This window comes from Saimiri boliviensis, chromosome 16 (genome assembly GCF_048565385.1).
Source record: "Saimiri boliviensis isolate mSaiBol1 chromosome 16, mSaiBol1.pri, whole genome shotgun sequence".
NCBI classification, from domain to species: Eukaryota; Metazoa; Chordata; class Mammalia; order Primates; family Cebidae; genus Saimiri; species Saimiri boliviensis.
Genome location: NC_133464.1, coordinates 69720670 through 69742594, shown reverse-complemented (window position 1 = coordinate 69742594; position 21925 = coordinate 69720670). Strand labels below are relative to the sequence as shown.

Genomic DNA, 21925 nt, shown 5'->3' with positions numbered 1-21925 from the left:
TCGAACAATATTAGCTAATTTTATCACCTACATGTCTGGTAAAATTCTAATATTTGAGGCAGAAACAAGATTTTTGAAAATGTTGAGAAGTTTTCATACCTTTGTTTTTAAAAGTTATGTCTGAGGTAGAATTCATTTTAAAGCTTTGTAACTGCATAGGATGCTTGATTTTTGTTGTTTGTTTTGAAAATTACAGCCAAAAATTAGAAATAAGAGCACAAGTTGCAGATGCCTTCTTATCCAAGTTCCAACTGACTTCTGATGAAATGATTCTTCTCCGAGGTACAAGAGAAGGACCCGTTACTGAGGTATCCTGGCTTTCTGTTATAATCATTTAAAGTTTAGTAGTTACAGGTATTAGAGAGAAAATTGCTTTTTTAAAGCTTTATTTCCCATTAAAAAATGTTTCATCTGAAAATATTTTTATGTTTGGAAATTTAAGATGTGTATTTTAATTTTTAATTTTATTTTTCAAAGTTATTTACTTTTTAAAAAGTCAGAGTCAATAAAGCTTATGAAAAGAAAATCTGTGTCACCTCTTTTACTCTTGCTTCTAGGTCTTTTGTCAACCATTTTCAATGTTATTAATCTCTTCTTTTGTAAATTCTGTATTCTAGATCTATAGTAAAAAAGAATATGCTTTGATTATCCATGTTAACTGTTTTCTATTGATTTGCTGTCGTGAAATGTGAGGATTTAGCTTTCTACCCACTCTGTGTCCTCCCCCAGCGCAGACAGTACACACATAAGTTCTCTTTATCTCCTTCATATGCCGTGGTACAGTTAGAACATATTTTCTATTTTCTTTTCTTTTTTTGAGATAGGATCTCACTGTGTAGCCTAGGCTGATCTGCAGTAGCATGAACACAGCTCACTGCAACCTCAACCTTCTGGGCTTAAGTGATCCTTCCACCTCAGCCTCCTAGGTAGCTAGGATGACAGGCATACACCACCACTCCTGATTTTTTTTTTTTTTTTTTTTTTGAGATGGAGTCTTGCTCTGTCACCAGGCTGGAGCACAATGGCGCAGTCTCGGCTCACGGCAACCTCCACCTCCTGGGTTCAAGCAATACTTCCACCTCAGTCTCCCAAGTAGCTGGGACTGCAGGTGTGTGCCAAACGCCTGGCAAATTTTTTTCGTATTTTTAGTAGAGACGGGTTTCCCCATGTTGGCCAGGATGGTCTCGATCTCTTGACCTCGTGATCCACCCTCCTCGGCCTCCCAAAGTGCTGAGATTACAGGCGTGAGCCACCGTGCCCGCCCACTCCGGATTTTTTTAATTTTTATTTTTGGTAGAGACAGGGTCTCACTGTGTTGCCCGGGCTGGTCTTAAACTCCTGAGCTCAAGTGATCTGCCTACCTTGGCCTCCCAAAGTGCTTGGACTATAGGTCTGAGCCATAGAACCTAGCCATACATTTTCCATTTTCATTACAATGACATTACAATATTTGCGTATTATTTCTTTTATAATTATGTATCTTTCCTTAAATTAGAAATTGCTTATTTTTTTCATCTAATTAATTTTTAAAACTACACCATTCTTTTCAAACTGACAGAATTATGATACCTCTCAAAATGTTAAATAACAAGAAAAAGTTTCATTTCCTTTTTTTTTCCTTTAAGACATTCAGTTTTTCCAGAAAGGAATCTTTTGGTCTTCTAGCTGTAAACTTAAGCCTATTGTCATCATTCTGGGATCAGAGGGCAAGTAGGGTTCTTGAGGTGGGGAAGGATTCTCACTGAGCATCTCTTAGTAGGTATTAACTTTCACTGGCTTGCTAAAATGGAACCACTCATTTGTGTGAAGAGAGGTAAATAGGTGAGAGAATTAATAGAGATATTACTTATTAGTATTTACTGCCCTTGTGTTTTGAGGAACTTTGCGCAATTGAAATATTTGACATATCATTTTTCCTCCCCTTGATAGAAATTAGAAAAGGAAGGTTGTTATTATTAATTTTATTAATCAAAGAAAAATAACACATTCATTATTTTCATGGGTGGAACACTGTTTGTGGCACTCTGACACCTAAGCGTCCAGTACATTTACATGTCAAGCAACAGTTTGGCCTCTGTCACCTCCTATATATTTAACTTTGCATTCTACTCTTGGATAAGGGAGCAAGAATGAATATACAGCCGATATATAAAACATCATCTTCAGCAATAAGAATGCCAGGTGTAAGTAATAAGATGTGTAATAGTTAGTATGTTTTTCTTCAATGTAATAATTTTTAGTTTTGCATTTCTCTCTCACTAAACTACATACACTTCTTGAGGGCAAGTATTTTTATCTTTATAAATTTTGTATTCCTGGAAACTGTCAATACTATTTGACACATAGTAGGCACTGGATTAGTATATTAAAATGTCTTAAAATGTGAATAAATACCTGTTACACCTTCTATAAAAATTTAGAGAAAGTTAAGATCAGTATAGGAAGGCTTCATTAGAATAGGTGAAATAGTTTGTTTGCCCTTGGTAGTGACCTTTCAGTTTTAAATAATGTAATTTTACCTGAAGCATGGACATAAAGTCACATTCTTAATTTTAAAGGATTTTTTCAAGGCACTGGGAAGAGTAAAACAGATTCATAATGATGTCAAAGTTCTCTTGCGTACAAATCAACAAACGGCAGGGTGAGTAACTGCTCGTTGAACTAATTGTATTGCTGCTTACGTTTCCAAAATTTTAAAGATATTCTAGAGTGTTTGTGAAACTGTATAATATTTTGTGAAATAGGAGTTTAATCTTTATTTATCTTTAGAGAATGGTGACATTATACCCTGACAGGTTTAGGATAAAACAGCAGTTGGTAAGTAAGTGATGATTAAAATGTGACATTTAATTGTAGAAAATTATTGAAAAATCATTTCATAAAATGATAAAAAGTTAATATGCTGTAATATGTAATATACCAACAAAATAATTAGGTACTTAGATGCAGCTATTGACTAAAATTTAAATTAAAATAAATATTTAATTTCTTTTAGTTTAGAAATTATGGAACAGATGGCCTTACTTCAAGAAACGTCTTATGAAAGACTTTACCGATGGGCTCAAAGTAAGTGATTTCTTTCATGTTGTCTAGATTCATGAACATTTGTATTTGATTTTTAAAATTGTACTTGGGCTTCACTTGATGTATTTTGATTTTAGTAATCAAACATATTTTTTAAAAGAAAAATATTTATATTTGATTTTTAAATTTTTACTTGATCTTTATTTGATATATTTTGATTTTAGTAATCAAAAGTATTTTTTAAATAAAAATAATATTTGTATTTGATTTTTAAAATTTTACTTAGTCTTTGATATATTTTGATTTTAATAATCGAAAATATTTTAAAATAGAAAAACCGTACATTTGACCATACTGTTTTTGTGTTTGTATCATGAGCAGCTGCTATCAGCCAAGTGGTATGCTTGATTAAGGATTACAGTAAAAAAATGAAGACAATATTTCTGCCCTAGATTATCTTAAAGCAGATTAGGAATCTCTTGTTGTTTACATAACCATAAAGTTATAAGTGGTAAATTAATTTTCTGCTATTGCTGTAGCAAATTTTTACAAACTGAATGGCTTAAAACAACACATATTTATTGTCTTACACCTCTGTAGGTCAGAAATCAGACATTGTTCTCACTATGCTAAAATCTAAATGTTGACAGACTTGCATTTGTTTCTGTAGGCTCTAAGAGATCATTTGTTTTCTTGCTCATTCAGTTGGCAGAATTCAGTTCCTTGTGTTCACAGGATTGAGGTCTGTGTTTTTTTGCTGGCTGTCACTGAGGGTTTTTCCTAGTTTCTAGATGCTGCCTGCATTCTTTGGCTTGCAGCCCCTTCCTCCATCTTCCAAGCCAGCAATGTGAGGTCAAGTCATTTTCTCATGTGTGAATCTCTCTTGCCTCTTCTTCCATCTCATATCTCTGACTAACTTTTCTGCCAGCCTCTTCCATTGTGAGGCCTGTGTGATTCCCTTGGACCCACTTGGGTAATCTGAGAAAATCTCTCCATTTTAAGGTCTACTACCTTAATTTCATCTACAAAGTCCCTTTTGCCATGTAAGGTGACATATTCACAGATTCCAGGGATTCGGGTGTGGCCCTCTTTGAAGGGCCATTATTTTGCCTATCAGGAATGCTTTATTTTCTTTAGTTTTGTTTGAAAATGTTTCTATAGATGTTTTGCAAAATAGCCTGTTAAAACGAGAGAAGGTATTTAAAACAAGCAAGCATGGAATAGGAGCACATATTTTAGTAGGTGTTACTAACCGACTGTTGAAAGAGGTTGTAATTTAGTTAACCAATTACTCCTGTACTATACTGTGCAAACGGAATTCTCTGGTCTGGTTGGTTAAGTCTTTATCTCTAATACCTGTTTGCTTTTCTACCTCTCTCCTTTACATTGTTTGCTTCCATCTGGAGTGTTATCTGCCTTTCTCTTATTGTATGTCATTGTATTTTTTTCATGTATGTCGTATCTCACAAGTTAGTTTTCTACTTTTTCAAAGGCAAGGACGTTGACTCAGATTTCTTTGTGCTCTCACAACATCTTATATAGTGATTCCCTATTGTGGGCTTCTGTCTCCTGGAGACTATGAAGTCATTTTAAGATGTCTTCGATTCTATATATGCATATATATAGTTTTTTTTTTCAGTCAGTGCATGCTAGAAAGTATACTGCTAGTATAAAGTCCTTGTGTACCAAAGATTGGGAATTTCTGGTAAGCTCTAAATTCTTTGAATGTACTAGGCACTGGTGAGCATTTTATAGATAACATTAGAATAATAAAGAAAAGTTGGTGTAGAGATTTTTGAGTTTAAAGTTCAAACTATTTTGAAATTATAGTTTTATTACTATATATTAGTTAACCACATTAACATTTTTAGCAAACTGCTTAAAGATTGTGTCCCAAGGAAGGAACTGATAATATGTTTTTAGTACTCCTCCCTGCCTCCCTAATACTGTCATGTATATGGCAGTTATTTGGAAATATTTGTTAATTGATTGGTTTTTTTCAGGACTCTAGTTTTTATTATAGTAAAATAGAGCTTTGGGGCATACCTGATAGCATATGTGGTCATTTAAACTTACATAACTACTTAAGCTTAACTCTTTAGTTTGGTTGACAACATAAATTTGTTTTAGATTGGTGTATTCTCTAGGTTTTTCTGAGGATTTTTTTTCATGGGATATTTGCTATAGAATTTAGACTCCTGGAATACAACAGACATAATAAACACCTAAGCTGAATTTAACAAAAGTTATAATGTTAATTATTTTTCAGGTGAATGTAGAACATTGACACAAGAATCATGTGACATATCTGCAGTACTGACACAGGCAATGGAAGCCCTGCAGGACAGACCTGTCTTATATAAGTTGGTGACTTTTTCTTAATTAAAAAAGAAAGCCTACTTTTCTTTTGATAACTTACTTTAAATTTCAGTATTATCAAAAGCATATATAATCGTTTGAGTAATATTTATAATAATTTACAACAATATTGTTTACTTTAACTTGAATTTGTTTCATGGGGTATCAGCTTATTTGAATATTACATACTATAGAATACAAAATGGAAACAAAAAACGAAGTCTCTGTATCTAGACTACCTCTTACTTATACAGAGGCTCAGTGTTTTTTCCCCTGTCATCTCATTAACTCCCTTGGAATTGTAAGTAACTAAAACTCCTGTATAAGTCCTTCACTACAGAGATTGAAATCATATCAGGACTGAGAAATATGGTTATGCAGAGATGAAAAAAAAGAATATTTAATATCAAGGTTCTATTAATAGGATTTAGGAATACAGGACCCAGGTCTTTGATCTGGTAATTTATGCCAACCAAGAGCTGTGTGGTAATCCTTTGGATAAGAATTTAATACATTTTAAATTTATTGATGTTTGTATTACTTTATATTTTAATCTTATTCTCTTAATTTTTATAAAATAAAAATTAAATAATGCCTGGAATAGTATGAGCATAAACTTTTGGTAGATGTAGGAGTTGTTGATGATATTAATAATTCTGAAAACAGGAAACCAGGGGACTCTTACCAAGGTAGTGCATCTTGCTCTGAATCATCCCTTTCAGATGCTCCTTATACTATTTTTAGAGGACATACCCATTACTTTCTGATTGGAACACTGCTTATCCTATCATAAGGTTACAGAACACAAATGCTGAACAGCTGTGTAAAATAATAACACTCCAGTGCTATTTACTGATTACAGTGTGTTAAGCATCATTCTAAGTTCTAGAAACACAACTTCAGTAAAGCACTGCCCTCAAACTGCTTTATTTTATGGAACCAGAGATAGACAAATGCATTTTAATTGAATATACTAATTGCTAGTCTAGAAGTCACGTCCCAAATGCTGTGTGGCTCAAGCATTCTGGTATAGGGGAAAGAGATGAACATCAGTGAAAGTTTCCTAAGGAATAAGGTATAAAGTGAGTTCTAAAGGCTGAACAGGCATTTTCCTAGAAGAAAAAGAACAGTTTCCTGGTTGAAGGAACCGTGATGCTAAGGTATACACTGAGAGAACATGCACCTTTGGGAAATGCATTGCAAAAGCTTGCACTGGGCTATTGAATTACAAGCAACAGCTAGATCATAATAGCCCTGAATGTTATGTGTATACATATGGTAAGTTAATGTTTATTATTGATCAGCAGCTTAGCAGTTTATTCCTGCTTTAAAATTCCTTTCCCAAATTTTTCACTTAACATATTGGCATTGATTTTGAGTCTTTTAGCACTTAAAACATTTGGTGTTTGATTTTAACAAGTGTTGCATTGTCTACAGATTAATATTTATTCACAAGGTTAATCTTTAAAAAAAAAAGCCTTTGTGTGTTCTGGGCACCTGAAAACAGCAGCATAGGCTTCTGCCATGCAAATGCATTTTCACTGAGTTTTATAGTTATTTATCAAAACTTGGAAAGGAGCAATATTAAATGGCTTATGACGTGGGCTCTTGAGTCAAATTTCTTTGACAAGTCCTTACACCTTTATAAGCTTCAGTTTTCTTAGCTGTAAAATAAGGATAACAATAGTGCCTATTTTACAGGGTTGATGTGAAGATTAAGTTAGTTTGTTCACTTAAGGTACTTGGTGTAATACTTGGTACATCCTGAGTTTTACATATTATTTTTGTTTTGAGAGGAGGTGACTAGAAAGTTATCAGTTAAGGAGGGGTGTTTTTGAAGGCTACATGGCAATCAGGGAAAAGCTTGGAAGGTCAAGAATGGAACTATAATAGAAAGGCAAAGAAGGTTTATCTGTGAAGGGCATATACTAAGGAGCAGGGGGCAGTAATGGCAATTTAGAAGATTTTTCAAGACATTTAGAAGCTGGGGTGGGGGGAGTAAGTTTTCAAGGCCAGATGATTAGGTCAAAATGAATACTAAAAAAAGAGAAAATTGTCCTTTCATTAAGTAATTATCTATTTTCCAAGTGGTGGTTTCCTTATATTTAGGGAAAACTTAATAATGTATCATGTTAACCACCAGATGGCACCATATGAACTTAATAAGTAATGCATAAAAGCTTCGCTGTCCATTATTGTGTCTCAAATAATTAAGTATTATATGCAAGAAAAATGTCAATTATTGAAGTCCCTGGGGAAAATTACCATACTCAGTGTTTCTTATGTAGTATATAACTGGAATGCTAATGTATTATCGACTTTTAATAATAAATCAAGTACAATTATAAATGGAAGTGAAAAAATTGGATAATTTCTTCTTTCCTTTGGTAAGCCTTTAAAATATAAGTTATTTTAAAATGTAGTAATATGTACAGTGCTGATTTTTCTTCTTTCTTTGTTTGTTGTATTTCAAAGAGGCACTTCTATATTATCTTTCAATTTGCTTTTTGATCAAAATTTTTCTTCTTTTAATTTGCTTTTTGACCAGAATTGTTTAAACTGTAGCTAAACACAATTTTTAAAATGAGACTTCAAATTTTAACTAGAGGTATTTGAGATATTTACATAATTCGAACATTCACTCTCAAGAAGTTCCATTTTGAATTTTGATTATTGTTGGAAGAATGTCTGATTTTGGTCTTTGTCTCTAGAAACGATGTTTCATGTCTAAAGATATTGAAGTTTCATGAGGCTTATGCTGTTTTTGCTTTATATTTGTTCTATAGGAGGAATGACATTAATGTTTATTGATATTTTATAGTATTAAACAGATTAAATTCCAGTGTTTATCAGGCTTGGTAATTTACCCCCTATTTAAAATCCCAGTAGATTCACTGGATTTTGTTACAACTGTGGTCCCAGTGAACAGTGCTAGAAACAAAGTATGCTGTTTATTTTTTACTATGGTTAGTAGGGTCTTGGGAATGAGGATTAGTTTTACATATTTAGTAAGTTAAACGTTTGTGAATTTTGTGCTGTGATAAGGAGTCATAAGTTCATTATTTCAGAGAATCAGGTGATCATTTAAAAGAAGGCATTCTTCATACTAAATGATTTATAATTTGAAAACATGAGGGAAAACAGCAGTGAGCATTTTGGTTCTAATTTGTTTAAAAACTAGAAATTAAATGCAAGGCAATTATGCAATTTAGCAAAACTTAGCTGGATATTGGGCCTTCACTTTTCTGTACTAGTATGGCACCGCAGGGAATCTCAAAACCATTTCTTTTTAACTGAAAACAAACACACAAAGAACCATAGTCTAGTTAATAGTAAACAGTCCTCGAAAAAGGTTCATATTCCTAAATATTTATAACTATTCGGCAATTCTCTAGACTTTCCCTTCGATTTGGAAATAATCTGTCTTTCACATGCTTACCAAAATGTGGATTTTTTTAATCCGGGTAACAGCATATGAAAGAAAGCTATGTAGCCTAAGATATTAATTATTTGGGGCATCTTGGGAAGTTTTGGTAATTTTTGTTTATATATAGATTATATCATTCTTAAAATTTAGTATGGTAGAATACTTTTAAAGATTTAGAAGTTAATGAGTCTACTAGAATCTGCTGACATCAGACTGCTGAAATGTATTTTGTTTGTCTTTATAATTTTAAAATTGAAAGAACTTTCAGTTGAGGGATGGATGTCAGGAATCGGTGATAATGGGAAATAAGTCTTAGTCAAGTCAAAGAAATGGGCACTCTAGACAGCTCCAGGCTATTTTTATAAATTGAATCCCAAATTGTCCTATTCCCAAACTAGTTCCTTCACCTTAAAAAGCCTTTCCACACCTTTTCAGTTAAAATAGGTGACTTCTTAATACATGTTTTTTAAAAAGGTATTTGCTTGTGTGTGTGATTGTTCAGTAAATTTAAGGAATATCTGTCATGTCTAATACTGGAGTCAAAAGAAGCTTTTAAAAATGGATAGCCATTTTGGAGCAAATTTTGGTGATAAATTGTGATAATATGTATAAAAAAGACTTTTTTTAATGTAAGAAAAAAATCTTAATTTTTGGATTGCAAAAGTTCTTTTATTTTTTCTGAGACAGGATCTTGCTCTGTGGCTCAGGCTGGAGTACAGTGGAGCAGTCACTGCTGACTGCAGCCTGAACCACACAGGCTCAAGTGATCCTCCTTTCTCAGCCTCCTGCGTAGCTAGGACTACAGGCATGGGCTACCACGCCTGGCTAATTTTATTTTATTTTTTTAATAATGAGAGTCTCATTATTTTGCCCAGACTGGTCTCAAACTCCTGGGCTCAAGTGACCACGTGCCTCAGCCTCCCAAAGTGCTGGGATTACAGGTGTGAACCACTGTACCCAGCCTTGGATTGCAGAGTTCTAATTATAATCAGTTTTTGAGAACTGTTATGCTTTATGTAAAACAGTACAGCCATATTTTTAGACTGCAAATATATATACTAAAATATGCTGAAACCTAATATACCGAATATACTAAAACCTAAAAAACTAAGTCTTCCCACATTGGCTTGATTTTCCTAATTTTACTAAGTCCATTGCGTTATTGCTTATTACTGCTGCCCCTGCTTTAGTCCCAAATCCCAGCATTGTTTTTAGGAGGAGTAAAAGATTTTACTTTTTGATTGAATTTTCAGTGTGCTGAAGTTATCTTTTAAATGCTTTTTCTTCTTTGAAAGCAATGTTGCTTGACAGTGCCTAAAGGAGCTTTAGGTACTTGCTTGTCTCGAAATTGCATGAATAGTCTGATATAGCCACTAGAAACAAAGACCCCCCAACCATTTTTTATATAACTTGTTTCTTCTAGATATACCTTAGATGAATTTGGAACAGCCAGGAGAAGTACAGTTGTTCGTGGATTTATTGATGCGCTTACAAGAGGTGGCCCCGGAGGTACACCTAGGCCAATTGAAATGCACTCTCATGACCCTTTGAGGTATAGTAATCAAACAGCAGAAAAAGATTTGATGTTTTTTCAAAGGAAATCTTTATTAACATTTAGTTTTCGTTAGGTATGTGGGAGATATGTTGGCTTGGCTCCATCAAGCTACTGCTTCTGAAAAGGAACACCTTGAAGCTCTCTTAAAGCATGTCACTGCACAAGGTGGGTCCACCGACAGTATTGCTAACGACTAAATACAGAAAATAACACAAGCATCTCTGTTCCTGTTCTTGTTGCCATCTTCTTCACTTAGATAAACACCTCGATGGTACAATAAGCATCCTGATTACTCTTCTCTTTGCAAGATTCTCCCTCACTTTGCTAATAGACTTTCTCTTCCATCACCTATGTCCTCTCACTCAACTGTTCAGTTTTATAGTCAACCCTAATGACCTTTCATGTCCAGCCTAGACTCCTCTGTGGCACTTTTATGAAATTTCTGGAATATCTAGCATACATTATCTCAAATCTTCTGCATGACACTTTAAAGGTACAAGGTGGTATTATCTTAATTTTATCTGTGAGTAAACAGGCTGAATAAGTTGTTTAGGGTCATTAGCTACTGATCCTTTCATTTCTGCTACCCAACCTCTTTTTTCATTCTCATGGCATTGTTTTAAAATTTTACAACAGTTATTAGATCTGTTAGTACGTTTTTGCATTGCTGTAAAGGAATACCTGAAGCTTGGTAATCTACGAAGAGGTTTAATTTGACTCACAGTTCTGCAGGCAGTATAAGAAGCATGGTGCCAACATCTGCTTCTGGTGAAGGCTTCAGGAAGCATAGAGTCAATGTGGAAGGCAAAAGGGGAAGAACTAGCATGTAACATTATGATTGAGGGAGCAAGACAGAGAGATGGGGATGTGCCACACACGTTTAGGCAACACTGACTATCATGAGGACAGCATGAAGCCATTCATGAGAGATCCACTCCCATGACCCAAACATCTCCCACCAGGCCCCACCTCCAACATTGGGGATTATATTTCAACATGAAGTTTAGAGGAGACAGACATCCAAATGTACTTAAAATTTTTGTCTTGATGGCAAGGAAGACAAATAACTGTAGTTGAGAGTTGCTGATGTCTTGTTTACAGAATTCCAAATCTTCTTAGTTATGATTACCTAAAGAGGCCTGTTTTAGAGTTTGAGAGTTTAGTGTATGATTAAAATATGTTCTATTTTTGATAGGAAGTTAAGAGAGACACTGTGGCCTGGTATCACTTGACTGTTTTATATAGATCAGCCACACATCTCTGTGGTCCACATTATCACAAGAGGAGTCAGTGTTAACAAATTGGTGGTAATACTAACCTCATAGCCTCCAACTCTTCAGTATCAAGATTAGACTCGGCATATATGTTAGACTGGCACAAAGTGTGCATTGTTAGGCTCTCTTTCTGTTATTATTATCATTACCCAGTTTAAGTGAATGTGTTTCTTTAAAGATGTTTTAGAAAAGTATATATAAGACAGTATTAAGAGGTGGAAAAAAATAGATTGTAGTTAGATGAAGTAGGTTATTCTACAAGAATGACTTTAATCTTCTGCACCTCAGTTTTTCCATCTGTAAAAATGAAGATGGTTACAAGCAATAAGTGTCAAATACTCAGTACAGAGCTTGATAAATAGTTGGTGTTTAGAAAATACCAGTTTTTCTGTTAGATTTCAGGGTGTGTTTTTTATCTTTAAACCCTCGGTGTATGTGCTAAGCAGCACTGATTGGAATAAGATGTTTTTAAAACAAATGCTAGTACATTTGGGCATCACTTCATTCAATTAATACATTTCACACTCTCTTTTTCTCCCTCTCTCTAATAAATTTAATCTTTTCCACAAAGAAATAATATTCATTTTAGTAACTCAAAGTCAAATGAATTAACAAGGCTTTCTAGAAACACATTAGGTATTATCACAATTAGTAATGGCCCAAAAGATATAAAACTTACTAAAATATAGTTATGGTTATTTTAAAAGTTATTAGTGCTATTAATTATATGTATTATTTATTATTTGTTAGCTTTTTGAACTTACAGGAAGCAAGGTATAATATGAAAACAAATATTAATGTATTAATTTTAGGTGTTGAAGAAAATATTCAAGAAGTTGTTGGGCATATCACTGAAGGTGTGTGCAGGCCTCTCAAGGTAAAACATTTTGTTTCTACATATGCTATATGGTACCTGGTTAAATTACTACTTTATTTATAGGAACTTAAGAAACTGATACCAGCTCAAACACAATCTATACTTTTTTCAAATTAGCACAGTAATGTAGGCTAATAAGAAACATTTTAAAATAATAATTGCCAGTTTTCTCTCTGAGAAAGAAAATTGGAAATATTCATAGTTTTCATATATTGACTTATTTTTTACAGATTGTTTCTTGTAGTAATTTTTCTTACTCAGTTGAGAAAAAATCTATTAAATTTAAACAGTGCATCTATGAATTCTTAACAGAAGTTTACTAAGAATATTTTGTTTACTTGATTGCTTCAAGCGTAGTAGATTTTTTGCTTATCATAGCAATAAATATTAATTCAAGGATACAATATGTATTGCGATTATCAATACTATTTATAGTACAAGGAACAGAATTTAGAATCAGATTTGAGTTGGACTTCCCATGTTGCCACTTAATTGTGTTTTCTTACTCCATTTGCTTAACTCAGATTCTGTGTCTGAATTATGCTCCCATGGAGCCTGTATATTAAAACAGCCGTCATCCAGGGTTGTTGTGAAGATAACTGGGTAGATGAAGTACATAGTTTATGACACTTACTAAGAATTTAGCAGATGGTAAATACCTTTATTTTCCTGTATTAATATTTATAGAATACTTGGCAATTGTTGGTTTACTTTTCCTTGTTGATTGACTTCAATTTCATACAGAGAAATTGAAATCCTGAAGTTTAATAATTTTTATCAAGAACTGAACTTTAAAATAAATTTAATTTTATTTCTAAGGTTTTTTGGGGGTTATGTGTTCCAGAGAAGGAAATCTCAGAAGACACACTTTGTGACAATTGATTATATTGACAAATTTAACTGTTACTCTAACTTGATCTCATAGGACCTAACTATATATTCAGTAAATAAATGGCAATGTATTTTGAAATGATTTTACTTATTTCTCCCAAATGAAATATTTACTTGTCATAGTTTGATGTAGACATATATAACTTACATAAATGCTGCTTATTTTGTATACTGGCAGTTACTGGAAAAATAGAAGAAGAGGAAGAATAAAATGAGATTTCTTTTGCTATGCTTTTATACCTTTTTATAACTTCATATGGTTAAATAAAACTCCTAGTCACTTTGTAAATAAATTGTACTTTATCTGCCTTACCTTTCCCCCTTCCTTGCTTATGTAACTATTTTTCTTTTTACAGCTTTTCTTTTTTTAAAAGAATTTTTTTGAATTTATAATTTTTGTGAGTACATAGTAGGTATATGCTTTTCATTTTCTTTTTAAAAAGTAATTGTATAAATATTATAACTTTTGAATCCTTATAATGGACTTTTCAGTTTCCTGTCCTGGTTTGAGTAAGAATTGTTATTACATTAAAAATGTTTAATACCAACCACTTAGACATTATATACTGATGTCTGCCTTTGTTTCAAAATGCACTTAGAAATTCTTATTTCATGGCTAGGCGCGGTGGCTCATGCATGTAATCCCAGCACTTTGGGAGGCTGAGGCGGGCAGATCATGAAGTCAACAGATTTCCTGACCAACATGGTGAAACCCCATCTCTACTAAAAATACAAAAAAATTAGCTGGGCACAGTGGCGCGTGCCTGTAATCCCAGCTACTTGGGAGGCTGAGGCAGGAGAATTGCTTGAACCCGGGAGGCAGAGGTTGCAGTGAGCCAAGGTCACGCCACTGCACTCCAGCCTGGCGCCTGGTGATGGAGTGAGACACTGTCTCAAAAAAAAAAAAAAAGATAAAAGAAATTCTTATTTCATCTTCCTTCAATGTATATGCCCAGAAAGATGTTTATGACAATTGTAGGACATTATTGTGATCCACTGACAAATTTAAATATGAGATGCCAAAGGTAAAGAAGACACTAGTAAGCAGACAAGTATTTTTTTGTTGTAAAAGGAAGAAAAATTCCTTTTCTGAAATGACAGAAACTTCAAATCTTTCCATATGATGACAATATGTATTACATAGTTCAGAGAATATTTAGCAGGTGTTCACAATAGTTACATATCAAATTAGCTTGATAGTGATATATAATCCAGCAACTCTTAGACCTTCCCTTCCTTATATATTGATAGACAGTGTTATACTATTTTAAGAATTTTCTTTCTGTATGACCTCATTTGGGTATATTTTCAGTGATATAGTTGTTTAGAAAAATTTCAACTTTAACATTTTATTTTGCAGTTATAATTCCAATTTTTTTTAGTGATCAATCTGCTCTTATACCCACTCATACAAAATTTCTTCTTCCTAATTAATAAGCAACTAAACTTTTTCAAATGATATATGATGTTGGATGTTATAGCTACTTTTCTGTCCATCATTCTTCTTTGTATAAATGATTTTTTTTTAGAATGGGAGATTTTTATTTTTAAAAGCATAAAGAAAAGGTTATAGTGGTAATGGGAGGTAATCCTTAAGAAACTATATATTTGATTTATTCTACCCTGTTTAGTCTTTTCTTTGTCTTAGGAAAGTGAAACATCATAGGTAGTAGATTAAATATTTGTAAATGTATGCATTAAGATAAGATCTGTAAACTTGCCGGTTTAAAGAATCGGTGCTCTAAATTTAAGTTTACATATGTTGTGTAGAGGGTACCATGGCTCATCAGCATCAAGCCTATTACTTTGTACATGTCTTTACTCCAAAACTGTAGCTAGAAAAGATCAGAACTAAAATATTAAAAAATTTTTTCAAGCCCATGGGTATAAAGTGTTTCTTTTATGCTAAATTAGATTGCTGAGAGATTACCAGCTCTCATTTGAATTTTCTCTTCTAATAAAAACTTCAGTGTAGTGAATGCTACAGACCTTAGATTATAGTAGGTTCTATGAAAGCAGGTATATGTAAAAGATTAATGGCAGGGAAAATAAAGCTGAATATTGTACACAAGACAGTCACTGGGCCCTCAGATTGAGGTATACATAGCATCAGATGTCTACCCTGAGCAGCTATCTATGATATTAAGGGTAAAGGAAGTTCATCATCATCTTTTTCAGTCCTCCCTTCTTCCCGTATCTCCTTCATGAACACAAACCCCCTCTCTCTCTCTCTCTCTCTCTCTCTCTCTCTCTCTCTCTCTCTCTCTCCTCTCTCTCCTCTCTCCTCTCTCCTCTCTCCTCTCTCCTCTCTCTCTCTTTCTCTCTCTCGCTTTTGCTCCTAGCTCTCTTGCCTTGGAGAGAAGAGCCACTGTTCTGTCTTTTAGCTCTCCCCTACCTTCTCTTCTCTGCTGTCAGGTAACTAAAGCCCATTTTGCTACTATTAATATCTCCGTTTGTTATTGATGCCGTTTCTCGCAATGTAGCTAGGATTTATGGAGTGCTTATGATGTACCAGGGTCTGTTCCAACGCACTTTGTATCTGAGCCATTATTCCCATTGCTGCTTTCCAGCTCTGCTAATGATTTTTACCCGGTACTGTCATCACAGTGATAATTGCCAGCCAGTTGCTGCTACCACCACTTCTTCAGTCTCTTTGACCGCCTTTACTTTTTACTTTTTATTTCTCTTGCCTTTTGTTGTTTCTCCTGTGACTGTTGGCTTTTGCTGAAAATGGTCAGCCTCTTTTATAGCCCTCGTAAGACAGAGTGTTTCTTTCTGTGTGGCAAACAAAGCATTCTTGGTGTATTGTTTGTCCGTCTCCTGGTTTTCCAGCCTTTCTCTGTTGCATTTTGTATTGTAGCTGTTGTATTCTGTATTGCCTTTTTCCCTCAAAACCTTTGTGTTCATGGAGAGAGATGGTAATTGTTTTTGGTTTTTCTTCCTCCTTCCCTTCCCTCTTTGCTTTTCCTTTCTTTCTTTCTCTCCTATCTTTTCTCATTTTCTTTCTTAAGGGAGTTAGAACTAAGAATATCTTCTTGATGCCTCAAAATTATGGAAGGCAGGTGGCCAGATACCTGAGATGGTGTTTAAAATCTGCTAGTAAAGAGCTGTTTGCCTAAATTAACATTTTTTGTATTTTGCTGTGATATTAAAACTAAGAAAATACCACTTTTATTGATGTAACATATAATTTAAGTCACTTTTAAGGTCTTGATTTCAAAATAAATTATACTATAGAAAAATATGTTTTTTAAGTTCAAATGCCATTCATGATCTATGGTGTTGTGGTAGTCAGTATCACCTGTACCAACAGATGAATCAGTTTCATAAACATATTAATGTAAATTGATTTCTGTAATACAAGAGGTTTTTGTGTGCACATATAAAATCTCGTTTTAGCAAATCACAATTGTTTTATGAGATATGCCAAAATTTAAATACCGAGAAAGTACAACTTTTTTTTTTTTTTTTTTTTTTTTTGAGACAGAGTCTTGCCCTGTCGCCCAGGCTAGAGTGCAATGGCATGATCTCAGCTCACCACAACCTCTGCCTCCTTTGTTCAAGTGATTCTCCTGCCTCAAAGCCTCCAGAGTAGCTGAGATAATGCATGTGCCACCATGCCTGGCTAATTTTTTGTATTTTCAGTAGAGACAGGGTTTCACCATATTGGCTAGGCTGGTCTCGAACTCCTGACCTCATAATCTGCCCACCTCAGCCTCCCAAAGTGCTAGGATTACAGTTGTGAGCCACCAAACAAAGTTTAACTTTTAAAAGCATTTATTAAACATCTGTTGTGTGTATACTGTTCTACTAGATGCTACAGAGATGTAAAATAGGCAGGAAGACATAATGTCTATACTGTATTTGTATTTAGAAACTAGGAAAGCAAGAAGATACAATGTCAGCAGTAGCTTAAGGGCAGATACAATATTTAAGTAAGCATTTATTAGTGTAGTTTAGATTGTATTCATTAATGAGAGAATATAAGATCAGTGAGGGATGGAATTTAATTAGAAAAGATTCATATTTGCTAAATCTTGAGGCAGATCAAGTTAATCTTGAACCAGATCTGATTCTGCCCTGGTAGTCTTATAATTTGGCAGATATGTTGGTGCTAATTCAAGATTGGTCTACTTTTCTATTTTTTTGATCAATAGACAAACTTGATGTAATAATTTATAGACAGGAATTTATTTTATTTTTTAATTGAATATTTGGTAGTAAAGTAGTATGTTTTCATTGATAATCTGTTTTAGGGATGTAGTGGCTGCCTTTGTCATTCAGTATTGAACCAGATTCCATTATATACTGGTGGTAAATCTCAAAATTATCTCAATGTGTTGATATTTCTGGTAACAACTACCTTGAGCCAAATTCTGCAAATAATGGATCACGTTTTTTTGTAGAGTATATCTATGTTAAAATGTTTATTACTTTACCATCTTCTATGACTTACTACTCAGAAATTATTGAGAAAGCATTTTGTGATCTCTGCAATAATAAAATTTTATCTTTGTTATGTTATTTATACCATATGTTATTAATGAAGAAAGATTATACATTTAAGAAATGTTTAATTTCCTCTCACATATTTTAATAGGTTCGAATTGAGCAAGTAATAGTTGCTGAACCTGGGGCAGTTTTATTATATAAAATTTCTAACCTCCTCAAATTTTATCACCATACAATCAGGTAAGTGGAATGGCAAAATGTGATCGCTAAATCCCATGTGATATTTTTTTCAGTTAGAGTGGAGTATAAGTTTGTTTTACATTGTGTATGGTAAGTATACAGTAAGTACAGACTAAGCATAACTAGTAGAACCACCACACCGTGTAAATCATTATATGCATATTATACATGCTATGACTTGAGGTCTGTTATTTCCTCTTTCCTTTTCTCTCCAAGCTTGACCCCTGCACACACACAACTTATATAACAGTGCAAGTCTATAATGTAAGTCTTTATTGAGTCCTCCCGCATTAGTAAAAGACCTCCAAGGCAACTAAAGTAACTGTATCATATACTCACAACAGAGCATGATGAATGAAATGTTCTATTCTGGATGTCAATAACCTAAATTTTTAGCATTTATTTTACTGTAAGTGGTAAAATAGAACGTTAGCCTCTCTACGTAACAGCAACTTTAATTAGGAACCACTTGTCTTATATAAAATGTGATCTTTGACTCCAAAATTTGCATTCATTTTCGGTTGACATACGTCTGTTGGTGATATACCCTTGAATTTTATTACAACTGTCACTGCAAGACTATGTTATATGTGTAGTTATGTTAAAACCATGTCTTTCCCGGCCGGGCATGATGGCTCAAGCCTGTAATCCCAGCACTTTGGGAGGCCGGGGCGGGTGGATCACAAGGTCAAGAGATCGAGACCATCCTGGTCAACATGGTGAAACCCCATCTCTACTAAAAATACAAAAAAGTAGCTGGGCATGGTGGCACATGCCAGTAATCCAAGCTACTCAGGAGGCTGAGGCAGGAGAATTGCCTGAACCCAGGAGGCAGAGGTTGTGGTGAGCCGAGATTGCGCCATTGCACTCCAGCCTGGGTAACGAGCGAAACTCTGTCTCAAAAAAAAAAAAAAAACCATGTCTTTCCAAGCCATATTTTTATAGTTTTTATATTTTTCCATTAAACAATTACTTCAAAATTACTTGTTATCCAGTATGTTAGTATCAGGAACAGTAGGCCAACTGTTAAAAATCTAAGAAGAGTATAACTAATGTTACCAAGAAAGGTTCAGGGAGCACCTTCCCCTTAGTGACACAGAGTAGCCACCCAGAACTTCACAGCTAAGAAATGGATTTTACGTCTTAATAGTAGATTTTCAAACAAAACTAACAAGCCATAGCCTACAAAACTGATCAGAGATAGGATTTGGATTAGTTTCTTAACATTTTAGATACAAACTTATTGTCATCATTTCCCACAATTCAAAAGCAGTGAGTTAGTTTCAATTGTAATATTATAGTATCTTATAATAAGAGAATGATAAATCCTTAGAAAACACAAGGGCTGCTGACAGCAGCTAGACATAGCAAATACTGTGTTATAAAAAGATGCTGGTAAAATGATTTTTAAAATGTTTATTTAATAATGTCCAAGGTAGTACTACATCAATTTTATTATTTAAATATATTGATATCTTAGTTTCTAATGTAGAAAATGCTAGAAATAAAATAATTCTGATTCCGAAGATAATAGTAGGTTTTTTTTAGGCTCTGAGAATTATAATTTTTCTATCTTTGAAGATATTAAAGATGACAATTAAAATCTTTTTCTATTGATTTTTTTCATGTACTTTTTCTACTTGTTCACACATTTCCTCATTTAGTCAATTAAAAAGTTGACTGTATACTTGCCATTCTTCTAGGTAGTAAGGAAACAGCAATTAACCAAGCAGTTTAAACTTACATTCTAGTAGGGGAGACAAGCAAATATAAAATAATTGTTTTAGGTAGTGATAAGGGTACTAAAGATAAAGCAAAAGAAAATAATTAGGAAGTATAAGGAGTAACCACATGTAAGTAGATATATGTGTGTATGTATGACTGTTTTTGAGGCTGTTTGGTAGAGGCAATATTTGAATTCAGATGTGAATAATATGAAGGAGTTGGGCATGAAAAGATCTTGGAAAAGAGTGTCCTGGACAAAAATACACTCTGGTACTGAAGCTAAGGTAAAGCTTGCATTTTGGAGGACTAGAAAGAAGACCAGGAGTTGGAGTGTAGTGAATTGGAAGGAGTAGGGGCAGATGAAATCAGAAAGGTAGAGAGAGGCCAGCTCACATAGGATTCTGAAGACCATAGTGGATATTTAGATTTTATACTGAATGGATAAGATTGGGGAAGATGTGAGGGTTTTGAGTGACCTGAGCAGATTTGTGTTACAAGGTTACTCTGGATACCCTGTGAATCAGGTACTGTAGTGAGACAAAAGGGAAAATAAGGAAGATATTTAGGAAGCAGTTTGTGGTCCTGAGCAGAGATGATGATGAGTTAGACTAGGGTGATAGTCTTAGAAATGGTAAACAGTAGTTGATTTTGGAGATAATTTATGCCACAGCCAGTAGGACATATATACATACTAGATAGAGTGAGGTGTGAGGAGTCAAGGATGAATTCTTGGCTTTTGGTTTGAACAGCTGGGTGAATGGTATTATTTGCTGAGATAGGGAATGCTGGAAAATAACAGGTTGATGGGAGTGGTGGATAAGGAAGAGTTCCCTTCAGTTTTGGCCTTGTCAGATTTGATATATCTGTGAACATACAGTAGGAGATTTTGAGTGAGCAAATAATAGAGAAATCAGGGCTGAAGCTGTAAGTTTCTTAGTTTTCAGAAAATAGATCACTTAAGAAATGAATATAGATAAAGAATGGGGCTAAGGACTGAGTCCTGGGAAGCTCCAATATTTAGAGGTCAAGAAGAGGAAAAACCACAAAGAAAACTGGGAAGGGATCCAGTGAAGTTGGAGAAAAAACAAGACGCATGCAGGATCTCAAAAAATGTACTCCTAACAAAAGGAAGATGTAGAATCCAGGAAACAGAGATTCGCACATATTTGGATTACATATCCTTTCTTGTAAAACTTTTCTCCCTGGAATTAATAATTACTTTGCTTTTATACTTGTTTACTTTCCTATGCCCTTATCATTATTTCAGATCCAAGCTATTAAAGTGGACTTGACATTGCATTGTCTCACCATGTAGTCCAACAAGTAATCCCCCTCTCTCCTGCCTTTGTCTGATAATCTTCTTGGAAGCCTCATTCCCCTCCAATCTAGATGTGTTGCCCTACAGGCCTATTGCAAGCTGCTTGGCTGTCACACTGGCATTTATCTTCTTCATTAACCTCTTCATCGGCTTGTTTAGGTATCCCTGATTCTTTGGTCAGCTCTGAATAATATTTACATGAGTGTAGTGACATAAACATTGAACAGTTATTTACTAGAATTCTGTGCCCATGGCTGTATTAGGAAGCCTGGGGAAGGTGAAGTTTGGGTGTGTTGTGGTGGAGGAGGAGAATTGTGTAAGAGAGTTTAACTCTCATCATCTACATAAGGGAATTTGTAGATAATACCTAAAACTGAAAAATAGAGTAATAGGAATATAAGCATGTTGGGTAGAAGTATGGAATGAAATGTCAGAAGAAACATCTACAATTATCTGGACCAGTTACTGGAGCATAGTGTGTTCTCAGTAAACATTAGTAAATTCTAGATCTGAATAACTGCAAAGTACAGCTGATAACTCCAAATTTAAAACATAATGAATGTAAATGTATGTTGCTCTCTCTCCAGATCTTTCATTAAATTGTTTCTATTTATGTTCATTTCATTTGCTTCCCCTGTTGTTTGATGTACACTTTTATTCAGAGGAATACTTGTTTTTATTGTATGTGTAGGCATGTGTGAGAATTCCATCCAATTTATTTTAGTATTTGGCTTATAATATTTTTAACTGTAATACGTGTTGTTTCTTTAAAATATAAGTATTA

General features: G+C 34.0%; 1 protein-coding gene across 3 annotated transcripts in view; it reads left to right on the top strand.

The window, feature by feature from the left end:
- Window positions 1-21925, top strand: part of COG6 (component of oligomeric golgi complex 6) — a 142398-nt gene that overhangs the window by 57187 nt on the left and 63286 nt on the right. For all 3 annotated transcript variants that reach the window (XM_074387813.1, XM_010344945.3, XM_003934395.4), the window contains 8 exons: window positions 197-308; window positions 2559-2641; window positions 2996-3066; window positions 5294-5387; window positions 10233-10361; window positions 10438-10529; window positions 12451-12515; window positions 18007-18098. In XM_074387813.1, the coding sequence (XP_074243914.1) occupies window positions 197-308; window positions 2559-2641; window positions 2996-3066; window positions 5294-5387; window positions 10233-10361; window positions 10438-10529; window positions 12451-12515; window positions 18007-18098 (738 nt within the window). The remainder of the gene's footprint in view (window positions 1-196; window positions 309-2558; window positions 2642-2995; window positions 3067-5293; window positions 5388-10232; window positions 10362-10437; window positions 10530-12450; window positions 12516-18006; window positions 18099-21925) is intronic.